Source organism: Zalophus californianus, chromosome 8 (assembly GCF_009762305.2).
Source record: "Zalophus californianus isolate mZalCal1 chromosome 8, mZalCal1.pri.v2, whole genome shotgun sequence".
Classification (NCBI taxonomy): Eukaryota; Metazoa; Chordata; class Mammalia; order Carnivora; family Otariidae; genus Zalophus; species Zalophus californianus.
Window position 1 is genome coordinate 114452471 of NC_045602.1, and position 19631 is coordinate 114472101.

The following is a 19631-nucleotide window of genomic DNA, read 5'->3' on the forward strand; positions in this document are numbered from 1 at the left end:
ATAACTCTTTGAGATTTATTTTTATATGCCTGTATGCGATATATATACAGAGGTATGGTTTTGGTTTTTAAACAAGACTAGGAGCATTTGAGACTGTAGTTCAGCTGTTTGCTTTTTTTTTTTTTTAAACCTAGCAATGTAGAGTAGACAGCTTTTCCTCTCAGTACATATAAATATATCTACTCCATTCTTGTTAATAGCTTCATACAGAGGGCCAATCTATGCTTTTTTGAGCCTAAAACTTATACAATTTGGTAGGCACCCTTTATGAAAAATAACACAAAATTATGAATAAAAAACTAGATATAAAATGAAATTTATTTAGAATCAAAAGAAATGACAATTTTAAAATTTACAACTGACAATTATAACAGTCACCACATGTTGCTAATTCCTCCCTTGGAAGGGCCTTGAACTTGATCTTGAACTTTGCCTTAAGCTTTATGAACTTCTCTGGCAAATCTGTCCCCGACTGCAATATATTTCTTTGGATTTGCCATAATTTATTTAATGAATGCCCAATTGATAGACATTTAACTTGTTCCCAGTTTTTTGCTATTATAAACAATGGTGCGGCTGAGATCCTTATAGATATTTCTGTGTAGTTAAACTAGATTTTCTAGAAGTGGGATTAATGGGTCACCAAGTGAGCACAGTTTACATTTTGATGGATGAAGCCAGTTTGTTCTCCAAGAAGACTGTGATGAGCTGCCTTCCCTCCAACAGTGTGTGAGTCTACCTTTGTCCTTATACTAAGCCAATAATGGATATTAGCCTTTTCTTAATTTCTGCCAGTCTGGTAGGTGGAAGTTTTTTTAAAAAAATATTTCTTTATTTGTAATACTGAGCTTTCTATATGTTTGTTAGACATTTACCTTTCTTTCTTTTCTTTCTTTCTTTCTTTCTTTTTCTTTCTTTCTTTCTTTCTTTCTTTCTTTCTTTCTTTCTTTCTTTCTTTCTTTCTTTCTTTCTTTCTTTCTTTCTTTCTTTCTTTCTTTCTTTCTTTCTTTAAGATTTTATTTATTTATTTGACAGAGAGGGAGAGAGAGAGAGAGAGAGCACACAAGCAGGGAAGCAGCAGAGGGAGAGGGAGAAGCAGTTTCCCCCGGAGCAGGGAGCCGGATGTGGGGCTTGATCCCAGGACCCTGAGATCATGACCTGAGCTGAAGGCAGACACTTAACCAACTGAGCCGCCCCGGTGCCCCTTTCTCTCTCTCTCTCTCTCTCTCTCTCTCTTTCTTTCTTTGAGAGATAGAGAGTGTGTGCAAATGGGGAGGAGGGGTCTAAGGAGAGGGAGAGAGAGAATTTTAAGTAGACTCCATGCCCAGCGCAGGGCCCAACGTGGTGCTTGATCCCACAACTGTAAGATCACGACCTGAGCCGAAATCAAGAGTCGGACGCTTAACTGACTAAGCCACCCAGGTGCCCCTAGACACTTGTATTTCTTCAATGAATTAAACATCCATTCATATCCTTTGTCCGTTCTTTTTCACATTAATTTCTTGGAGCTCCTTCGATGCTTTGGAAGTGAATCCTTTGCCTATTGTGTATTTGCAGATAGTTTCACCTCATCTGCCTTTGTGATACTGCATTGACATTTTAGTTTTTGTCCAGCTATCTTTATTGTTTTTCTTTGCGACAATGAAGAAAGGCATTGTTTATCCCAAGATCACAGAAAAATTTGTTATGTTTTCTTCTAGTCATTTATAATTGTATGTATATTTAGTCATCCTTCTGTCTGATCTGAGTAGTTTTGTGTGTGGTGTGATGTATGAATCTAAAAATATTTTTCTAAATTGATAACCAGTTGTTCAAATGCCATTTATTGCATAGTTTATCTTTTCTCCACTGGCTTGAGAGTCTATCATTCTTTTTTTTTTTTTAAAGATTTTATTTATTTATTTGAGAGAGAGAATGAGATAGAGAGAGAGCACGAGAGGGAAGAGGGTCAGAGGGAGAAGCAGACTCCCTGCTGAGCAGGGAGCCCGATGCGGGACTCGATCCTGGGACTCTAGGATCATGACCTGAGCCGAAGGCAGTCGCTTAACCAACTGAGCCACCCAGGCACCAGAGATTCTATCATTCTTATATAGTATTAGAGTCTTCTATTTCTGGGATCTCTCTTCTTTCATTGGTATTTTTGTCTATTCTTGCATGTATATTTCATAACTTAAAAAATGTGATAAAAGTCTTTATAGACAATGCATTAAGATCTTCATGGTGATTATTTCTGGGTATTGGAATTCTGTGGGTGATTTTAATTTCTTCTCATCTGTCTGTGCCGTCCACATTTTGCATTGTGTGCAAGTATACTTGCATAAAGTGGGGGAAATGCTTGCCCTTTGTTTTTGGTTTAGGGACTCCTGGTTTTGTGACCCTGGCCCCTGGGCCATCAGGAAGCAAGTTAAGCATTTTGTTTTGGACATGTATGATAATAGGGTTAATCAAGAGTTTTTGTTGGTGGCGACATGTTTTGGGGACACACAAGTCACCACACTGTAATTTTTCTTTCTTTCTTTCTTTCTTTCCTTCCGTCCTTCCTTCCTTCCTTCCTTCCTTCCTCTCTCTCTTTCTTTTAGAGAGAGAGAGCAGGGGGAGGAACAGAGAGAATCTTAAGCAGACTCTGTGCTGAGCACGGAGTCCAATGCGGGGCTCAATCTCACAACATTGAGATCACGACCCTGAGATCACGACCTGAGCTTAAACCAAGTTGGATGCTTAGCCAGCTGTACCACCCAGGCGCCCCAAACCACGCTGTAATTTCTGACAGCAGGAATGGGGCAGAGGGAGAGATCTCAAGCAGACTCCCCGCTGAGCGCAGAGCCTGATGCGGGGCTCAATCTCATGACCCTAAGATCATGAACTGAGCTGAAATCACGAGAGGCCACTTAACCAAGTGAGCCACCCTTGTATGTCTTCTTCAACATTCACTGATCACATGCCATATATCAGGCACCACTGTAGTTGCTGAGGATAAAATAGTGAACAAAAAATGACACAAGCCCCTGTGCACAGGGAACTCATAGTGCACCAAAATGGTCCTCGTTACCAGCTAGGTGGAAGGAGTGGTAGATGGTCACCATTCTCACTGGGCATCTAGGAAATTGGGGAGCGGGGTAGAGGTGGTGACTTGCCCAGGCCACTCAGCACCACGTGACCGTGGCCAGGGTGAGTCCCAGCCTACAGCACTGCTGAGTGGGCCCGCCTCTCTTGCACAGATCATCTTCCTGCAGACCAGGCCTCGCCAGCCACGTGTAGCCGTCCTGCTGAGCAGCTGCATCGACGGCCACATCTATGCCTGGTCCATCCACGGGGGTGGAGGCCTGCTGGGGAAGTTCCCTGTTGACTTCCTAAGCCGGGGGGATGTGGTCGTGGGTGCCATGGCCACGGATGAAAAAGACTTGATCCTTGTCACAGGGGATTGTAAAGGATACATCAAGGTGAGGAAGACCTGGCTTGTGATGGAGGGGCTGGTGGCAGCCAAGCTCTGAGCAGCCCCTCTTTGCTGTGTGTGGCGCTAGCCTAGTCCCTACTCCCTCTGGGTACTGGTTTCATTTGTAAAACGGTAGGCAGTAGAAGTCCTCTTCTGCTATGGTGTGCCCAGGAAATGAGTGAGGACGTGGCTCCAAAGGGCCGTCCAAGAAGCCTCTCCCAGTGGGTTCCCTACTCCATTTTTCTCTTCCTGCCACTCCCTTACCCCCAGCTGTGTATCTCTCTGTGATCACCTGTCTCAGGAGCTGACTTCATGCTTTGTGGTGAGACATGAGGCAAGAATGTCTTGTCCTTGTGCTGGTCATACCCTCTCTGCATGCCAGCTAAGGGGTCTGGCCTAGAAGGTCCCGAGGGCCCCTTCTGACCCTGAGTGTCTGTGAGTGCCCACACCTCAGAGTGAAGAGAAATAGTCTGGGAGGGGCCCACAGTGTGAGTTGGTGCTGGTGTCAAGGGGTGCTGGACCACTAACCCACATTTTGTGCCTAGATCTGGGACATCAAGGATTACTGCACATTCACTGACAGGTGGTCATCTCAACCCAGTGGAACAAACAAGTTCCAGTTCTTAATTCCTGAACGGGTCCAGATCAACCTCCCACACTACATCCCCTTGGAGGAGAAGGAGGTAGGAAGATTACTGGGGGAATGTAAACCACACTCATGAGCTGGGACCACGGTTCTCTTACCAAGATTCTGAGTCTTTCATGTTTCTCGTTCAAGGTAGTCTGGTTGATGTGGGACAGTTTTTGTTAGCCAGAAGTCACCATTATCCAGTAAAACCCAAGTCTACACACCAAATATACCCACATGCATACACTTGCACATGAACACACACACCCCTTCCATGGGCTTTAATCTTTGCGATGAGGGCCCTGGAGTCATGAATTCTTTTTAAAATAGTGAAAATATTTGGGACAGCTGGCTGGCTTAGTCAGTAGAGCATGCAACTCTTGATCTCAGGGTTGTAAGTTGAGCCCAATGTTAGATGTAGAGATTACTTAAAAATAAAATCTTTAAAAAATTAATGAAAATATCTATGTATTTTCTTGAGCAGGTAATATATTTACATAGTTTGAAAATCACTTGATATTTCCCTATTGACTGATGAAGTTGAGCACCTTTTCCTTAGTTATCAGGAAAATGCAAATTAAAACCACAATGTGATACCACTACACATCCGCCAGAATGACTAAAACTAAAAAGATAGGCAATACCAAATGTTGGCAAGGGTGTAGGTCAACTGAAATTTCTATTGCTGGCAGGAATGTAGATTGGTATAATCACTTTGGGGAACTGTTTGGCAGTAATTGCTAGAACTGAATATATGTCTACACTATGATCCAGCAATTCTACCTCTAGGTTTATACCCAAGAGAAGCCTATGCTCTAAAATATAATGAATAAAAACATTAATAGAATTACCATTTGTAATAACTCTGCATATGAGACAACTGAAATGCCCCTCAGCGTAGACTGGAAAAATAAATTGCACTGTACACACTGTACAGAATAATATGGGGCATTAGAAATGAATGGTCTGCAACTATTTATTACAAAATGGGTAATTATTTGAACAATGTAAGTGAAAGAAGTCAGACACTAAAAGAGTATATATGGTAAGTTTTATAGATCCATCTATACAAAGTACAGAAACAGACAAGACCAAGGTACCCTATTAGAAGTGACTGTCTTTGTGTGGGGCATGCAGTGGCTAGAAGGAGTCGTGAGGGGGCTTGGGGGCTGACAGTGTTTCCTAATCTGGGTCTGGCCATGCAGTTGTGTTTGGCTTGTAAAAATTTGTACAGTGGTACATTTAGGACATGTACACTTTTCTATATGTATGTTATACATCAATGAAGATTTAAAAACTCAGGGAATGGAAAAGGCTTATAGTGAGGACTCTTAGTCCTCTGCCCGCCGCCCCGCCAAACCAGTTCTTCTTGTGTCATTTCTATTGATTTTTGGTGATTCTTCCAGTATTTATTTATGCAAAGAGAAACGTATAAAGTTATCTCCTCCTTATTTTTACATGAAAGCAGCATGCCGTGCACACTGGTGCTCACCTTGCTTTTCTTATTCCATAATATATCTTGGAGATGTATTATCTTTGCATATGAGTACATTTTTCTTTATAGATGTGTAGTCAGCCATAGGATATAGTAATGATATAATGCCCTTTGAAGGGAAATGGAGGTTGTTTTCAATCTTTTGTTCTTAAACAAAAGGGAAGAGTGAATGTTGTTTCATATGTGTGAAAAATATGTCTGAAGGATAAATTCCTGGAAGTGGGATTTCTAGGTCAAGGGGTAGTATGCATTCACAAAAATGAATAGTGAATGTTGTTTCAAATGTGTGAAAAATATGTCTGAAGGATAAAGGTAGAAAGATATGAAAGATATGAACTACCAGAGTGGGCTCAAAAAAAAAAAAAAGAAAATCTAAAGAAATAGAAAATTTGAATATCGCAAGTAAAGAGATTGAATTAGCAATAAAACTTCCCACAAAGAAAAGCCCAGGTACAGATGACTTCACTGGTGAATTCTGCTAAATAGTTAAAGAAGAATTGATGTCAATTCTTCAAGAATTCTTGCCAAATAGTTTTCTATGAGGCCAATATTACCTTGATACTATAACCAGACAAGGACATCATAAGAAAATAAAACTACATCTCTTGTGAATATAGATGCAAATATCATCAATAAAATACTAGCAAATTGAATCCAGCAACATATGAAAAGGATTACATATCATGGCCAAGTGAGACTTCCCAAGAATGCAAGGTTGGTTTAATATCCAAAATCAATTAATGTAATACACTATATTACGTGAATAAGAACAAAAGACACATAATCATCTCAATAGATGCAGAAACAGCATTCGAGAAAAGCCAACACCTTTTCCTGATAAAAATGCTCAATCAAGAAGGAGTAGAAGGGAACTTCCTCAACCTGATAAAATGCATCAGCAAAAAGCAGCTACTATCATATTAAATGGTGAAAGATTAAACTTTTCCTACTAAGATGAAGAACAAGATGAGGATGTCTGCTCTTGCCACTTCCTCTAATGTTTTACCAGCAGGGCAAGTAGGCAAGAAAATGAAATAAAAGGCATCCAGCTTACAGTAGCATCAAAAAGAATAAAATATTTAGGGATGAATTTACAAAAGTAGTGAAAAACTTGTATTATGAAGACTTCAAAACACTGTTGAAAAAAATTGAAGACAACCTAAATAAATGGAAAAATATTCCATGTTCATGGATTGGAAGATTTAATCTTGTTAATATAGCAGTATTTGCCAAGTTAATTCAATGTAATCTATCACAATCCCAGCTTCTTATTTTACAAACTGATTCTAAAATTCATATGGAAATACAAGTGACCTAGAATAGTTCAAAAATCTTGAAAAAGAACAGAGTTGGAAAACTCACACTTCCCAACTTCAAAACTTACTTTGAATCTATAGTGAAAATAGTGTGGTACCAGCATTAGGGTAGACATATAGGTCAATGAAATAGAATTAAGAGTGGAAAAATAAACTCTCACATTTATGGTCAATTGATTTTTGGCAAAGGTGCCAAAACAATCAAATGGAGGAAAGAATAGTCTTTTTAAACAAATGATGCTGGGAAAATTGGATATCCACATCAGAAGAATGAACATATAACATAGAGAAGAACATACCTCACAACGTACGTAAAAATTAACTTCAATGGTCATGGACCTAAATGGAAGAGTTAAAATTATAAGACTCTTAGAAGAAAGCATAGGGAGAAATCTGCACGACTCTGGGTTAGGCAATATTTCTTAAATATGATGCAAAACCACGAGCAACAAAAGGAACAAATAAATTGAATTTTGTCAAATTTAAAAACTTTCGGCCTACAAAAGACACCATTAAAAAAGGGAAAAGGTGACATACAAATAGAAGAAAATATTTGCAAATCATATATATGATAAGAAACTAGTATCCAGACTGAAGAATTCTTACACATCGACAGTAAAAAAGACAAATAACCCAATTAAAAATGGGCAAAGGATCCACATAGACATTTCTTCAAGAAGATATACAAATCACCAATAAATATATGAAAAGATGTTGAACATCATTGGGAATTGGGGAAATTCATAGCAAAACAGTAACGAGATCCCACTTCACACTCATTAGGATGGCTGTAGATAATAAATGTTGGCCAAGATGTGGGTAAAGTGGAACTCTCAAACATTGCTGGTAAGAACATAAGGTGGTACAGCCACTTTGGAAGACAGTTTAACAGTTTCTCAGAAAGTTAAACATAGAGTTATCATATGACCCAGCAATACATCCAAGAGAAATGAAGACGTGTCCACACAAAATCTTAAATGTGGGTGTTTATAGCAGCATTAGTTGTAATAGCCAAGAAGTGAAAGCAACCCACGTGTCCCCAACGGATGAATGGATAAGTAAAGTAATCAAGTACTGATACACGCCATAGCACCATGTACCTTGAAAACATGCTAAGTGAAAGAAGCCAGTCACACAAAGGACCACATACTGTCTGATTCCACTTACACCAACTGTGGGATGCTGAAATGACCTAAAATCGATCATGATGGTGGTTGCAAACTCTGTGAGTATACTAAAAACCACCGAAGCAAGCCCTTTAAATGGGTGAATTGTATGTGAATTATATTTCAATAAAGCTGTGTTTAAAAGCTATAAAAATGATAGAGCAGTTTTTCTTTTTCACAAATCTTTTTGTTGTTGTTATTTGTAGTTGTTTATCTGCACATCTGGTAATTTATCTCATGGAAATAGTATGTAAAAACAACATAAATCTTTCTAAGGCCTTTACTGTGTACTGCCAAACTGCATTCCCAAAGTTTATAGTTTTGCACTTCTAATATTTTCCTTTATCCTTGCCAGCATAAAGTATTTATTATTAGTGGTATTCATCCGAGTGAGGTTTCCTTGGGTCTATAGAGTGCCTTGCTTATAGAAGGCGTTCAATAAATAAATATTTGAAGTGAAAAGAAAACTTTTGGCTGATTTTTAGATGCAAATGGTTTTCTTTGATTTTAATAAAGATATCTTTGCTTATTAGTGATGTTGACATCTTATTTTATTGGCCATGTATGGTTTTGTGAATTGTCTCTTCACGTCCTCTGTCCATTCTTCTATTGTGGTAACCATCTTTTGTAAGTGATGTATAATTCTTTTTAAACATATTAAAAATATTAACTTATTATCTGTCATATGTATTACCAATATTTCCCCCCAATTGGTCATTTGCCTTTTAATTTTATTTATGATGATTTTAAAATTATAATTTTTTTTTCGGTCAAGCCAATTTTTCTTCCCACTGTGGTACTTCCCATTGTCAATCACTTTCTTATTCAGAGGTAAGCCAAATACTCCTATTTTCTTTTAGATATTTTACAGTTTCATTAAAAAGAATTCTTTGACCCTTTTAGTGTTTCTTTAGTTGTTTTTTTAAATTTTTAAAAAATGTTTATTCTAAGTAGGCTCCATGTCCAACATGGGGCTCAAACTCCCAACCCTGAGATCAAGCGTTGCATGCTCTGCCAACTGAGCCAGCCAGGCGCCCTAGCATTTCTTTAGTTGTAAGAAACACAACAACGGTTGAAGTTTCTCTTGATAGTTTATCCGGTATTCCAGCACTTTTTTATGGGTCATGCTCTCTATTACCACAAATTTTCCTGCCACTATTACATACAGATGTTTTATGTAAATGTATGTTGGTTTCTGAGCTTTCTATCATCTCCCATTGTTCTGTTTAAAGTTTTTATATTGTGACTTAACATACTTGAATATGGTAAAATTCATCCCTTTCAATATTGTTTTATTTAAAACAGTCCTGGTTATTTTTACTCATTTTCCAGTTAAGTAGAGTTCATCCTTTCATAGTGAATGTGATCTATCACTCCCTTGCTCACCCTGTTCTATTCCCAGTGCCCAGCTGAATAATTTTAGAAGAAGACCCGGCTCTTGTCCTAGCCTCACCACTTTCTAGCTATGTGGCTTTGGACTCACTTCTCTCCTCTGTGAAATGGTGAGACTCACACATCCTCTAAGGTTGTTATGATGTTCAAATGGAATAATCTGTATAGATACAATTGGTAAGCAATATAGCAAATGCAAATGCTTTTTTATGATTTTACCAAAGGGACCAGTGAAGGCTAGACAAGTGCCAGGACTTACCTAAATTAATGTGGGAACATGTCTAGAACTAGAACCCTGGGACATGAGCCAGGGGACTGTGACCTAGGATGCTTACAGAGGGCTTGACTGCCTCCAGTATAAGTAGTTCTCCTGTACTGTCCCTTATAGGTCGTGGCTGGCCAGACCATTTCCCTGGTTCCCCCCAAGCTTCTGAATTCCTGGAAGGGCCATTTGGATAGTGTGGCAGACATCCTGTATGTGGATAGCTTCCAGCTGGTTGTCAGTGCTGGCCAGGACTGTGACGTCAAGGCTTGGAAACTCTCCGGTGACACCATTGGTATGGGTCCTGCTGAAGGTCAGCCATGCCACATGGCCCATCATGGTCCTGTCCCTGTTAGAACCTAAGCTGGCATAAACCTTATATCCTGTGGGGTGGGGTTTCAGGCCACAGAAGCTGTCTCTGCTCAAATAGTATCACAGGATGTGAGTCTTTACAGTTGTCCGTTCAGCAGTCTATTCAGTCATCCATCAACTGTCCATCCACCCACTCACCCGCCCACCCGAAATTATTTGCCTGTGTATATTTTTGCAAATCATATATCTGAGAAGGCACATTCCTTTCTCTTTTTAAAAACAAACTTGTTGAGTTATAACATACATAAAGAAAAGCACACAAACCAAAAGGGTTCAGCTTGTGAATTTTCAGAAAGTAAATACACACCCATATAGCCATCACATAAAAAGCATCTTATGCTTTCTTACACTTAGTATTTTCATGGTCTATCTCTGAACTCTTCTGCCTGGCCCCCAGCCTTCATTGTATGGCCACCATAAACCCTGTGAAGGCCTGAGGGAAAGGGTTGGTGGGTAGCTGCAGACTTGCCCTGTGGCTGGAACATCCTGGGTTATAATCTGTCATGTCATGTGAGGCTGTTAAAAGTTCACTAAGGACTCGTCTGATTTCTCCTCCTCCACAGAGGGTTCATCCTCCTCTCATTACTCTGTCAGGGTTGAAAGCAGCCTTGGTCTCTTATCTCTTATCAAAGGCTTATTCCTTTCTGAATTAGTTCACTTAGATTTCCTTGCATTTCAGCTCTTATATGGGTAAAAACTTTCTGACTATTTTTAATTTCTTTCTCTCTATGATGAAATTCCTCATCTTCTACTTTGTATTCTTGAACATTTTGATCAAAGTTATTTTAAAGTCTTTGATAATCCAGTATCTGGTTCACTTCTGGGTCTATTTCTATTGCCTATCATTTCTGTTGGTTCCAAACGTGACACAGTAACAAGGACCGGATTTACATTCCCACTTTAAAAGACTAAAAGCATGAACAAAATATATATAACAGTTTCCAGACATTAGACAGCAGGCAGCAAAGAATAGTAATTCCTGAGGTATAATTTATAATAATATATTATACATAAAATAATATAATACAAAATTAGTATAAATTATATATAGTATATACAGTGCATTTGTAATATTATAAATTATATATAATACAATATAGACATATACTATATAATGTGTATAAATATTATGAATATACTTCATGTGTCACAAAAGGTAGAAGAAAACATCAGCCTGTTAAGGAGAGAACTTAAATATATATAAAAAGACCCAAATTGAAATTAGAAATTGAAAACAACAATGTCTGGGGGCACCTGGGTGGCTCATTTGGTTAAGCGACTGCCTTCGGCTCAGGTCACGATCCTGGAGTCCCTGGATCGAGCCCCACATCAGGCTCCCTGCTCAGCGAGGAGCCTCCTTCTCCCTCTGACCCTCCCCCCTGTCATGTACTCTCTCTCTCTCTCATTCTTGCTTTAAAAAAAAAAATAAATCTTTAAATCTTTAAAAAAAAAATAAAAACAACGTCTGAGATAAAAATACATTGGATAGGGTGAATAGCAGATTAGATACTACAGAAGAAAAGATTAGTGACTATGAAGACATAGTAATGGAAACTGAAAAAAAGACTGAATAAGTTGACATTTTAAGTTATGACATGATGATTTGGTATATGGGTACATTGTGAAATGATTACCACAATCAAGATAATTAATACATCTATTACCTCACATAGTTACTATTTTTTTTTTTGTTGGTGAGAACACTTAATATCTACTCTCTTAGCAAATTTCGAGTATTCAATACAGTGTTGTTAACTGCAGTCACCATGCTGTGCATTGGATTCCTGAACTTATTCATCTTCTAACTGAAAGTTTGTACCCTTTTGCCAACATGGCTTTTCAATCTATCTCCGTCCTTATATTTAAATGTGCTTCTTTTGTGGAGCATTATATTGAGTCCTATTTTCTTCATCCTGCCCGACAATCTTTGCCTTTTAATTGGATATTTAGTCTATTCAAGTATTAATGAAATTACTTAGATGGTTTAAGTCTATCATCTTGATATTTGTTTTCTGCTCTTTGTTCCTTTATTCTTCGTTTTCTGCCTTCTTTTGGATTAATCACGTCTTTAAAACAATTACCTTGTTTTATTTCTTTATTAGGTTTTCAATTGTATGTTTTTATAATATTCGTTAGTGGTTACTCTAGAGATTATAATATGCACTCTTGACCTGATACCACTGCTTGTGCAAGAATCTTACTTTTGGGTGCCTGGGTGGCTCAGATAGTTGAGCGTCTGCCTTCGGCTCAGGTCATGATCCCAGAGTCCTGGGATCGAGTCCCGCATCAGGCTCCCTGCTCCTTGGGAGCCTGCTTCTCCCTCTGCCTCTCTCTCTCTCATGAATAAATAAATAAAATCTTTAAAAAAAAAAAAAGAATCTTACTTTCTTCTTCCCACTGCTCCTTCCCTTGCTCACGCTCTCTCTCTCTCAAATAAATAAATAAAATCTTAAAAAGAAGATAAGAGTCAGTAGCTTAACCGACTGAGCTACCCAAGCATCTGTGCTAGTGTTTAATTCTTTAAGCTTTTATTTATCTGAAAACATCTTTATTTTGCCTTAAAATGTTAAGACTATTTTACTGGGCATAGAATTCTCAGCTGGAAGTTTATTTTCTTTCAGTACTTAAAAAAAAAGATTTTTCCATCATCTCTGGCTTCTATATTTTCTTTTGAAATGTCAGTTTTAAGTTGATACTTTATTTATTTATTTTTTTTGAGAGAGAGTATGTGAGTGGGGTGGGGTGGGGTGGGGCAGAGGGAGAGGGAGAGAATCTTAAGAAGAATCCGCTTAGGCAGACTCCAACATGGGGCTCGATCTCATGACCCTGAGATCATGACCAGAGCTGAAATCAAGAATCTGTTGCTTAACTGACTGAACCACCCAGATACCCCATAAATTGATATTTTGATGGTAATTTTTCTTTTTTCTCTGTTTTTGGTTTTCAGCAGTTTGACTATGATGTGCCTAAGTGTGCTTTTATTTGTGTTCATCCTGCTCAGAGTTCACTGATCTTTTTCAACCTGCAGGCTGCTATTTTTCATCAGTTTAAAAAAATTGTCAAAGATTATTCTTTAGTACTGCTTTTGCCCATCCTTCCTCTCCTCCCATCGTGGGGTTTCAGTTACATGTATGTTAGAACATTTGACTCTGTCCCATATATCTCTCCTATTCTGTTCTGTTCTCTGTTTTTTTGTGTTTTTTTTTTCAATCTCTGCATTCCATTTGGATATTTTCTGCTGACCTGCCTTCCAATTCATTAATCCCATCTTCTTCTGTATGCAGCCTGCTATTAAATCCATTCAGTTAATTCTTTTTTTAAAAAAGATTTTATTTATTTATATGACAGAGAGAGATAGTGAGAGCAGGAACACAAGCAGGGGGAGTAGGAGAGGGAGAAGCAGGTTTCCTGCTGAGCAGTGAGCCCGATGCAGGGCTTGATCTCAGCCAAAGTCAGACGCTTAACGACTGAGCCACCCAGGTGCCCCGCATTCAGTTAATTCTTAATTTTGTATTTTTTTTTCTTCAAATACCCATTTGGTTCTTTCCTATAGAATCCAATTCATTGTTGAAATTCTTCTTCTCCTTCACTTTGTTCATATTTTCTGTTATTTTATTTAACTATTTATAATCGTTATTTTAAAGTTTTATCTCATAGCTCCAATGTCAGAATTATCTGTGGGTATGATTCTAATGCCTATTTCTTTTCTTTTTTTTTCATTATTGGTTATACTTTCCTGTCTTTTTACATGTTATATGCATAAAAAAATCCACCCCTCCAAAACCCCCCCAAAACAAAAACAACCCCCTCACCACCACCAAAACTAAAACCAAATCCAAAATGAAACCAGAGACTTTTCTGGACTTTGTATAAAAGAACCACAGAGAGTGACATTGGCATGATTTTCCTCCAGTGCATGTGCTCGTTCCTCTGTATAGGGCTGCTCATCTCACTGCAGTCAGAAACTGAGCTGGGTTGGGTCTGGACTGCCGATTTTGGTGGACTCAGTTTGCTTCTGTCTTCCATTGTGAAGTCTGTCTCAAGGGTGAAGTTTGTTGTGTTTGCTAAAGGCTTCTTCCTCTAGTGGGACTTTGTCTCCCAACAACCTCATTCTATCTGTGTTAGCCCAACTTCCAGGCCTCCAGAGCCCCCAGTGCTCAGCGAATGTCCTGCGGGAAACACAGCGATGCATGTGAACTCCACTAGATTTGATCCATCCTGCCAGCCAGAATGGCTCTCAGAAGCTTGGATGGTTTCTTTTCCTTCCAGTAGCTTCCTTTGTCTAAGCAGAGCCTGATTCTTACTCAGCCCATGCCCAGACTCAGAAAATGCTCCCAGAGAAGGAAGCAGCCCTCAGTTTCAGTTCTTCTTGGAAGGACTCTTCCCTTTCTGTAATTTTAGTTCATCTACTCTTTTTCGCTTCTATAGCTCTCCGATGACTTTTTAAAATAGGATTTTTTTACTATATTTTTTTAATCTTTAAAAATTCTGCAGCAGGAAAATGGCCTACTATAGCTATGCCCTGCCCAGAGCAGGACTCATGTTTCTCTATTCTCACTACCTGCTTTCTCCTCCAGCCCTGTTCTTCCCCAACCTCACATCTGATGGACGCCTGATCATTTTGCACCATTGCTACTTTATACATGAACCACGTAAGCCCAACCGAGGATCACTGTCATCACCATAGTGCTCTTTCCATCTCAGCCTATATGGGGGGCAGGATGCTTTGGCCTGTGCTCCAAGTATATTCTAGGGCTAGTGTCTGGTTCCTTCAGGTATTTGTTGAGTAGCCAGCATAATGCCTGGCATGTGGTAAGCATCCTGAGGTGCAGGCCAAGGGTAAGGGGTTTCTAGCTGACCCTTGAGGGTGGAGGATGAAGGGCAGAAGGATCAGAGGGGAGGTAGACCAGTTCTTGTTACTGAGCTGGGTCTGGTTAAATCACAGGGACATTTGGCCTGAGTGTTTGGAAAAGGTTGCAGGATATTCAGATTGTTGGTGATCTTAAAGTGGGAAAAAGCTCAGAGGAGGAGGCTGACTCTACAGATGCTGCCCAGAAGGCCTTCCGTCCAGAGCTGCGGTGAGTTATCCCAGCCCACTTGGTCTTTGCTGGCCCAAGGAGGGGGTGCCGGGAGCCTCCCTGCAGGTCCTGGGCTGCCTCATCTGGGTTGAATAGAGCTAGGCATCTTTGGGGAGGGCCCTCAGAAAGCCAGAGGCTTGGGACCTACAGGAAACTTGACTATACCAGTGGCAACTGCGGCCTACGAGCCCAGCTCAGCTGCAAGTTTGAATGGTACAAACCAGCAGAAAATACAAAAAGGCAAGCCCTTCGATGGGCCATGGCTCCAGAGCCGGGTCCAGATTAGCTAGGGCTGGCTTCCCTGCTGAGGCCATTTCTATGTGGCTAGAGGTCCCTGGTAGGAGAGTGCCCGGGGCTCTGGTCCTGACCAGATGCTTGTGTTATTTCCCTGATTCATGGGGAAGTCAGGCTGCTGCTTGCAGCTTCTTTCTTCTCCAGGTTCCTCCTCCACCCATGTCCCACTCTTACTCCTGACCAAGTCTCAGAGAATTTGGGGTCATTCCAAGAAATATTTATTGAGGTCCTGCTGAGTGCCAGACTCTGTGCCAGGTTCTAGAGATCACAAACAATCCAGACACAGGTCCTCCCCCAGAGAACTTACAGTCCCCCTGGGGAAATGGACATGCAAACTCATGGCTGCTGTTTTATATGGTAAAGCGATGGGACTGTTAAGAACAGGAATGGCTCAGAGGACAGTCACCTCATTGGGTGGATCAAGTAAAAAAAGCTTCATAGGAGAAGAGATTTTTTGGAGTTGGGTCTTGATATGTAAGTAGGAGTTTTCCAGGCACCCGTACAGTCCTTGGGGCTCCTCTCCTCTTGTCAAGGCATACATCTCTACAGTCCCGTGTGGGGTTCGCAAACAAGGCAGGGGCAGGGTTTCCCTGGGAGGGAGAGAATGTTTAAATATTTCACAAGGGGAGGCCCCGGTAAGGTCAAGATGGGGTGTCGGGCCTCCATGGGGGGCGGAGAGTACAGGGTGGTAGGATAGGTTACAGGACTTGTCGGGGGTCAGTTTAATCTGGGCTTTGCTAACATTCCCTGGACGCTTGTTTAATGATGGGCCCCAGGCAGTAGGGCCTCAGAGGAGGGATGAGAATTTTGGGAGAGGATTGGGCCCAGGAGGGAGAAGCCCTCTTGGGGTCCGTGGGAAGTCTGCCCCGCCTTGTGGTGTGAGGGCATCTTATGAAGGAAAGCCCCTTACATCAGGGAGCAGCGGGCTCTGGCCGAGGCCCTGGTGTACCAGCGGCGGGAGCAGGTGGCGCTCATGGCTCTCCTGAATGGGAAGGCAGACGTGGAGGCTGAGGCGTGGGCTAAGCTGCAGAAGATCACCCAGACGTCCCCATGGGCTGGGGAGCGCTCCCCGGAAGACATTGAGTGTAGCTGGTGCAAGTGGGAGTCCAAGGGCAAGCAGGTGAGGCTGCGTGGGGGACCCAGGGGCAGAGAGGGGCCCACCCCGGTCAGCCCCGAGGCTTCACTCTCGCCCATGGTGCCCGCAGATGAGCGAAGTTGTGGGAGCAGCGTACAAGCCCAAGGACCGGTCGCGGAGTTCCCGACTCCTGTCCACCCACGTGCAGTATGACTGGATGAAGTACCAGGTGAGGGAGGGCGGGGCTTGCTCCCTGAGATGCTGGTGCGGGAGGCTGGGGAGCCCCTCTCCATTGACAGCCCATCCACAGCCACCCTTGTGCCCACAGGGCCCTCCAGTCGGAGATAGGGGAGCGTCAATCCCTTAACAGAATGCTGGGCCACAGGCAGCTCTGGGATGAAGCTGGTCTGGGTGGTGTTTTTGCCGAGGCCCTGGTTGAGACCATGGACACAGGTGTTGTCTCTGAGGACACACCTCATTGGGCCTATGGGAGGAGGTTCTCCGTAGGCCTGGTACTTTTGATAGACTTCAAAGAAATTCCCAGAGTCTGTGGCTCTGCGTTTGGTTGTTTGTCTGCCTCCATACCGTGGGCCGCTCCAGAGCAGACACAGGGTCTCCTGGTGCCGTGTAAGGGATGGAGGGAATGGAAGGGCACTCTCCTTGGGAAAAGAAAAAGGGAGCCGGGGATTTTGCAGGACAGCTATGAGTCCCATCCTGCCTCTTGCCTGGGCAGACTCCAGCCTCCTCCAGAGGCGTCTGCCATTAGAGCTTCCTCCCTCTCTGGTGGGCACTTGAAGCGAGAGAACCCCTCTGTCCTGGGCGGGGAGAGGTCAGTGAGAAAGGGGAGCTGCTCAGCATTCCCGCCTTCTAGAGATGGGCCTCAAAGTGCAGCCTGGTGAGTGCCGACAAGAGAGGTGGGGGCCCCACTCGGGTCCTGCTTGAGGTGTCATTCTAAAGATGAAGACAGTCCCGCGCTGAGCACAAAGTGTTGTTGCCAGCACCAGGAGAAGGGCTAGGTGCCAGGCCTGGCACACAGTGAGCTTGCAGTGCCAGCAGGCTGGGGAGAGGAAAAACCTCTGGAAACTTCTGGAGACTTCTTTTGTCTGGGAAGACCCCAGGGCCCATGCTTCCTGTGAGCCTGCTCTTGGTCCTGGGTGAAACACCCAAACTCCCCTGCTCTGTTTCTCCCCCAGATTTCACCTCAGATCTACCAAAGCCTACACTTCAACAGACTGTCACCCACCCACACACCTGACCTCGTGCTGCACAACGTTCTAGAGCAGCAGGGCCCGCACAGCCACCTGGCAGCCCACCACAGCCACAAGGACCCAGATCCTGATAGGGACACCAGCTCGTCAGCCACCTCCCTCCCCGTCAGCGACACCCTCACCCTGACAGCCTCAGACTCCGGGTTCCTGGAGTCTGCCTTGTCCAGCTCCCCATACCTCCGGGCCTCCCCCTCGGTCCTGTCCCAGGCACCCAAGTACATCATGCAGAGGTGGGCGACCCCCATGCCTGCTGCCTCATCCGTTGAACTGCTCTCAAGACCTCTGAAGGCCACCCTTCGGTCCTCCACGAAGAAGAGCTACCGCATCCGGTTCTAAGGTGGCCCACCCTCTCTCCAGTCCTCCAGCGCAAGGCCCAGGCCCACGGGCCTCCTGTCTGTCCCTGGCTTATTACCCCTGCTAGGCCCAGAAGATAGAGACCTTCTATTGACCTCCTTCTTCCCCAGAGGCCTGGAGAAGAAAATAAATATTTGCACATATCGGAGTCCCATAGGCCAGGAGGTTGGGTTGTGTGCCCCTTGCCACCTTAGACACCAGGCTGTGTCTGACATTGGGCCGTGTTCCCCCCCACCAGGCCCTGGCTGGATGCAGGGGAGAGTCCCCTCCCCCAGGACACCTGGTGCAGCCGTCCGGCAGGTGAAGCATAGGGCTGGGACCTCGAAGGCTCCATGGTGATGTGGCTGGTGGGTCATGCCGCTGGGGTGAGCTGTTTGCTTCTGAAACTTGGTTCAGCCTCATGGCTAGACTGAGGCCCAGCAGCCATCTGGAGGTGGTGGTGGTGGCTGTGTGTCTCCTGCCCTGCTGTGTGTCTGTCCTCCTCTGCCATCAGACACTAGCCACAGGGAACTCTGCATTTACAAATTGTTCTGCCCCTCCTGCGAGGGAGGCCCCGAAACGTGGTGGAGGGCACCTCGGCCTGGCTCTGTCGCTTTGGACCCAGGTTTTTCTGAGCCAAAGCCCTTGATCCTTCCACTGTGTGCTGCTCTGGGCAGCGTCTTGGGTGGAGAACTCAGGGTGGGTAGGGCGGTGGTAAAAGCAGTGGCAGGACCAAGGCCTCTGCCCGGAGGTGGGGGGAAGGCCATGGGGGAGGGGTGGGCAGAGGAGGGGATGGGATGTGGTGATTACCAGGCCTCAGGGGATTTTCTTAAAGGCCTCTGCAGGCCCTTGCCTGGAGGGAGATTCAGGGTCCTTTAGGAGCTGAGATCCTGACTTAGGGGCCATCTGGCTGGACACTAGGGGTCAGGACAGGTCAACCTCTGGTCAACCTTCCACCTGACTCTGCCATTCGGTGAACCCTCCCCCTAGTAGGACCCAGCCCCACTACAGCAGCATTTTACTGCCTCTGCCCACATGTTTCGGTGTAGGTACGCTGCAGGCACTGAAGAAAATTACCGTTGGAGTCTCACCTCCTACCCGGGCAGCAGCTAACCGTGAGCATTTGTCTCCAGCCAGGGGAGCTTGCTGACGGCCCCTCCAGTGGGCAGGCTCCCCTGATGCCGAATCCCAGGCCCAGAAGCACCACCTACAGTGATGTGTGTCTCCTGCTGCTCACACCCAGCCCCTCCTGGCCTGAGCCCTGGATGGGATAGGGGACAGATCATTCTGGAGCATCAGGGTCAGAAGGAGCTTAGAACCCAGACGGGGGACTGGAGGTCAGTGTCACACTGGAGTTGGTGAGTGAGGAAGCTGGGTTGGTGGCCCAGTGTCCGTCTTGTGGTCGCCTGTGCTCCCTGAGCCCCAGAGCGCCCCTCCTCACCTCAGGCCCGGCCTCACCAGCCTCTTCCCTGCCTGTTCTCTGCCTTCTGCATCAATGGCCTTGAAAAAGCTACTTATA

General features: G+C 43.5%; 1 protein-coding gene across 3 annotated transcripts in view; it reads left to right on the top strand.

Annotated features, from left to right (window-relative positions):
- EFCAB8 (EF-hand calcium binding domain 8) overlaps positions 1 to 18609 on the top strand; it is a 63102-nt gene extending 44493 nt beyond the window's left edge. For 2 of the 3 annotated variants that reach the window (XM_027621445.2, XM_027621447.2), the window contains 7 exons: positions 3219 to 3440; positions 3979 to 4116; positions 9819 to 10005; positions 15010 to 15142; positions 16352 to 16556; positions 16642 to 16740; positions 17705 to 18609. In XM_027621445.2, coding sequence (XP_027477246.2) covers positions 3219 to 3440; positions 3979 to 4116; positions 9819 to 10005; positions 15010 to 15142; positions 16352 to 16556; positions 16642 to 16740; positions 17705 to 18115 — 1395 coding nt within the window. In that variant the 3' untranslated portion in view covers positions 18116 to 18609. The remainder of the gene's footprint in view (positions 1 to 3218; positions 3441 to 3978; positions 4117 to 9818; positions 10006 to 15009; positions 15143 to 16351; positions 16557 to 16641; positions 16741 to 17704) is intronic. The other variant, XM_027621446.2, reaches the window with a different exon arrangement.
- Positions 18610 to 19631: the final 1022 nt, after the last annotated feature.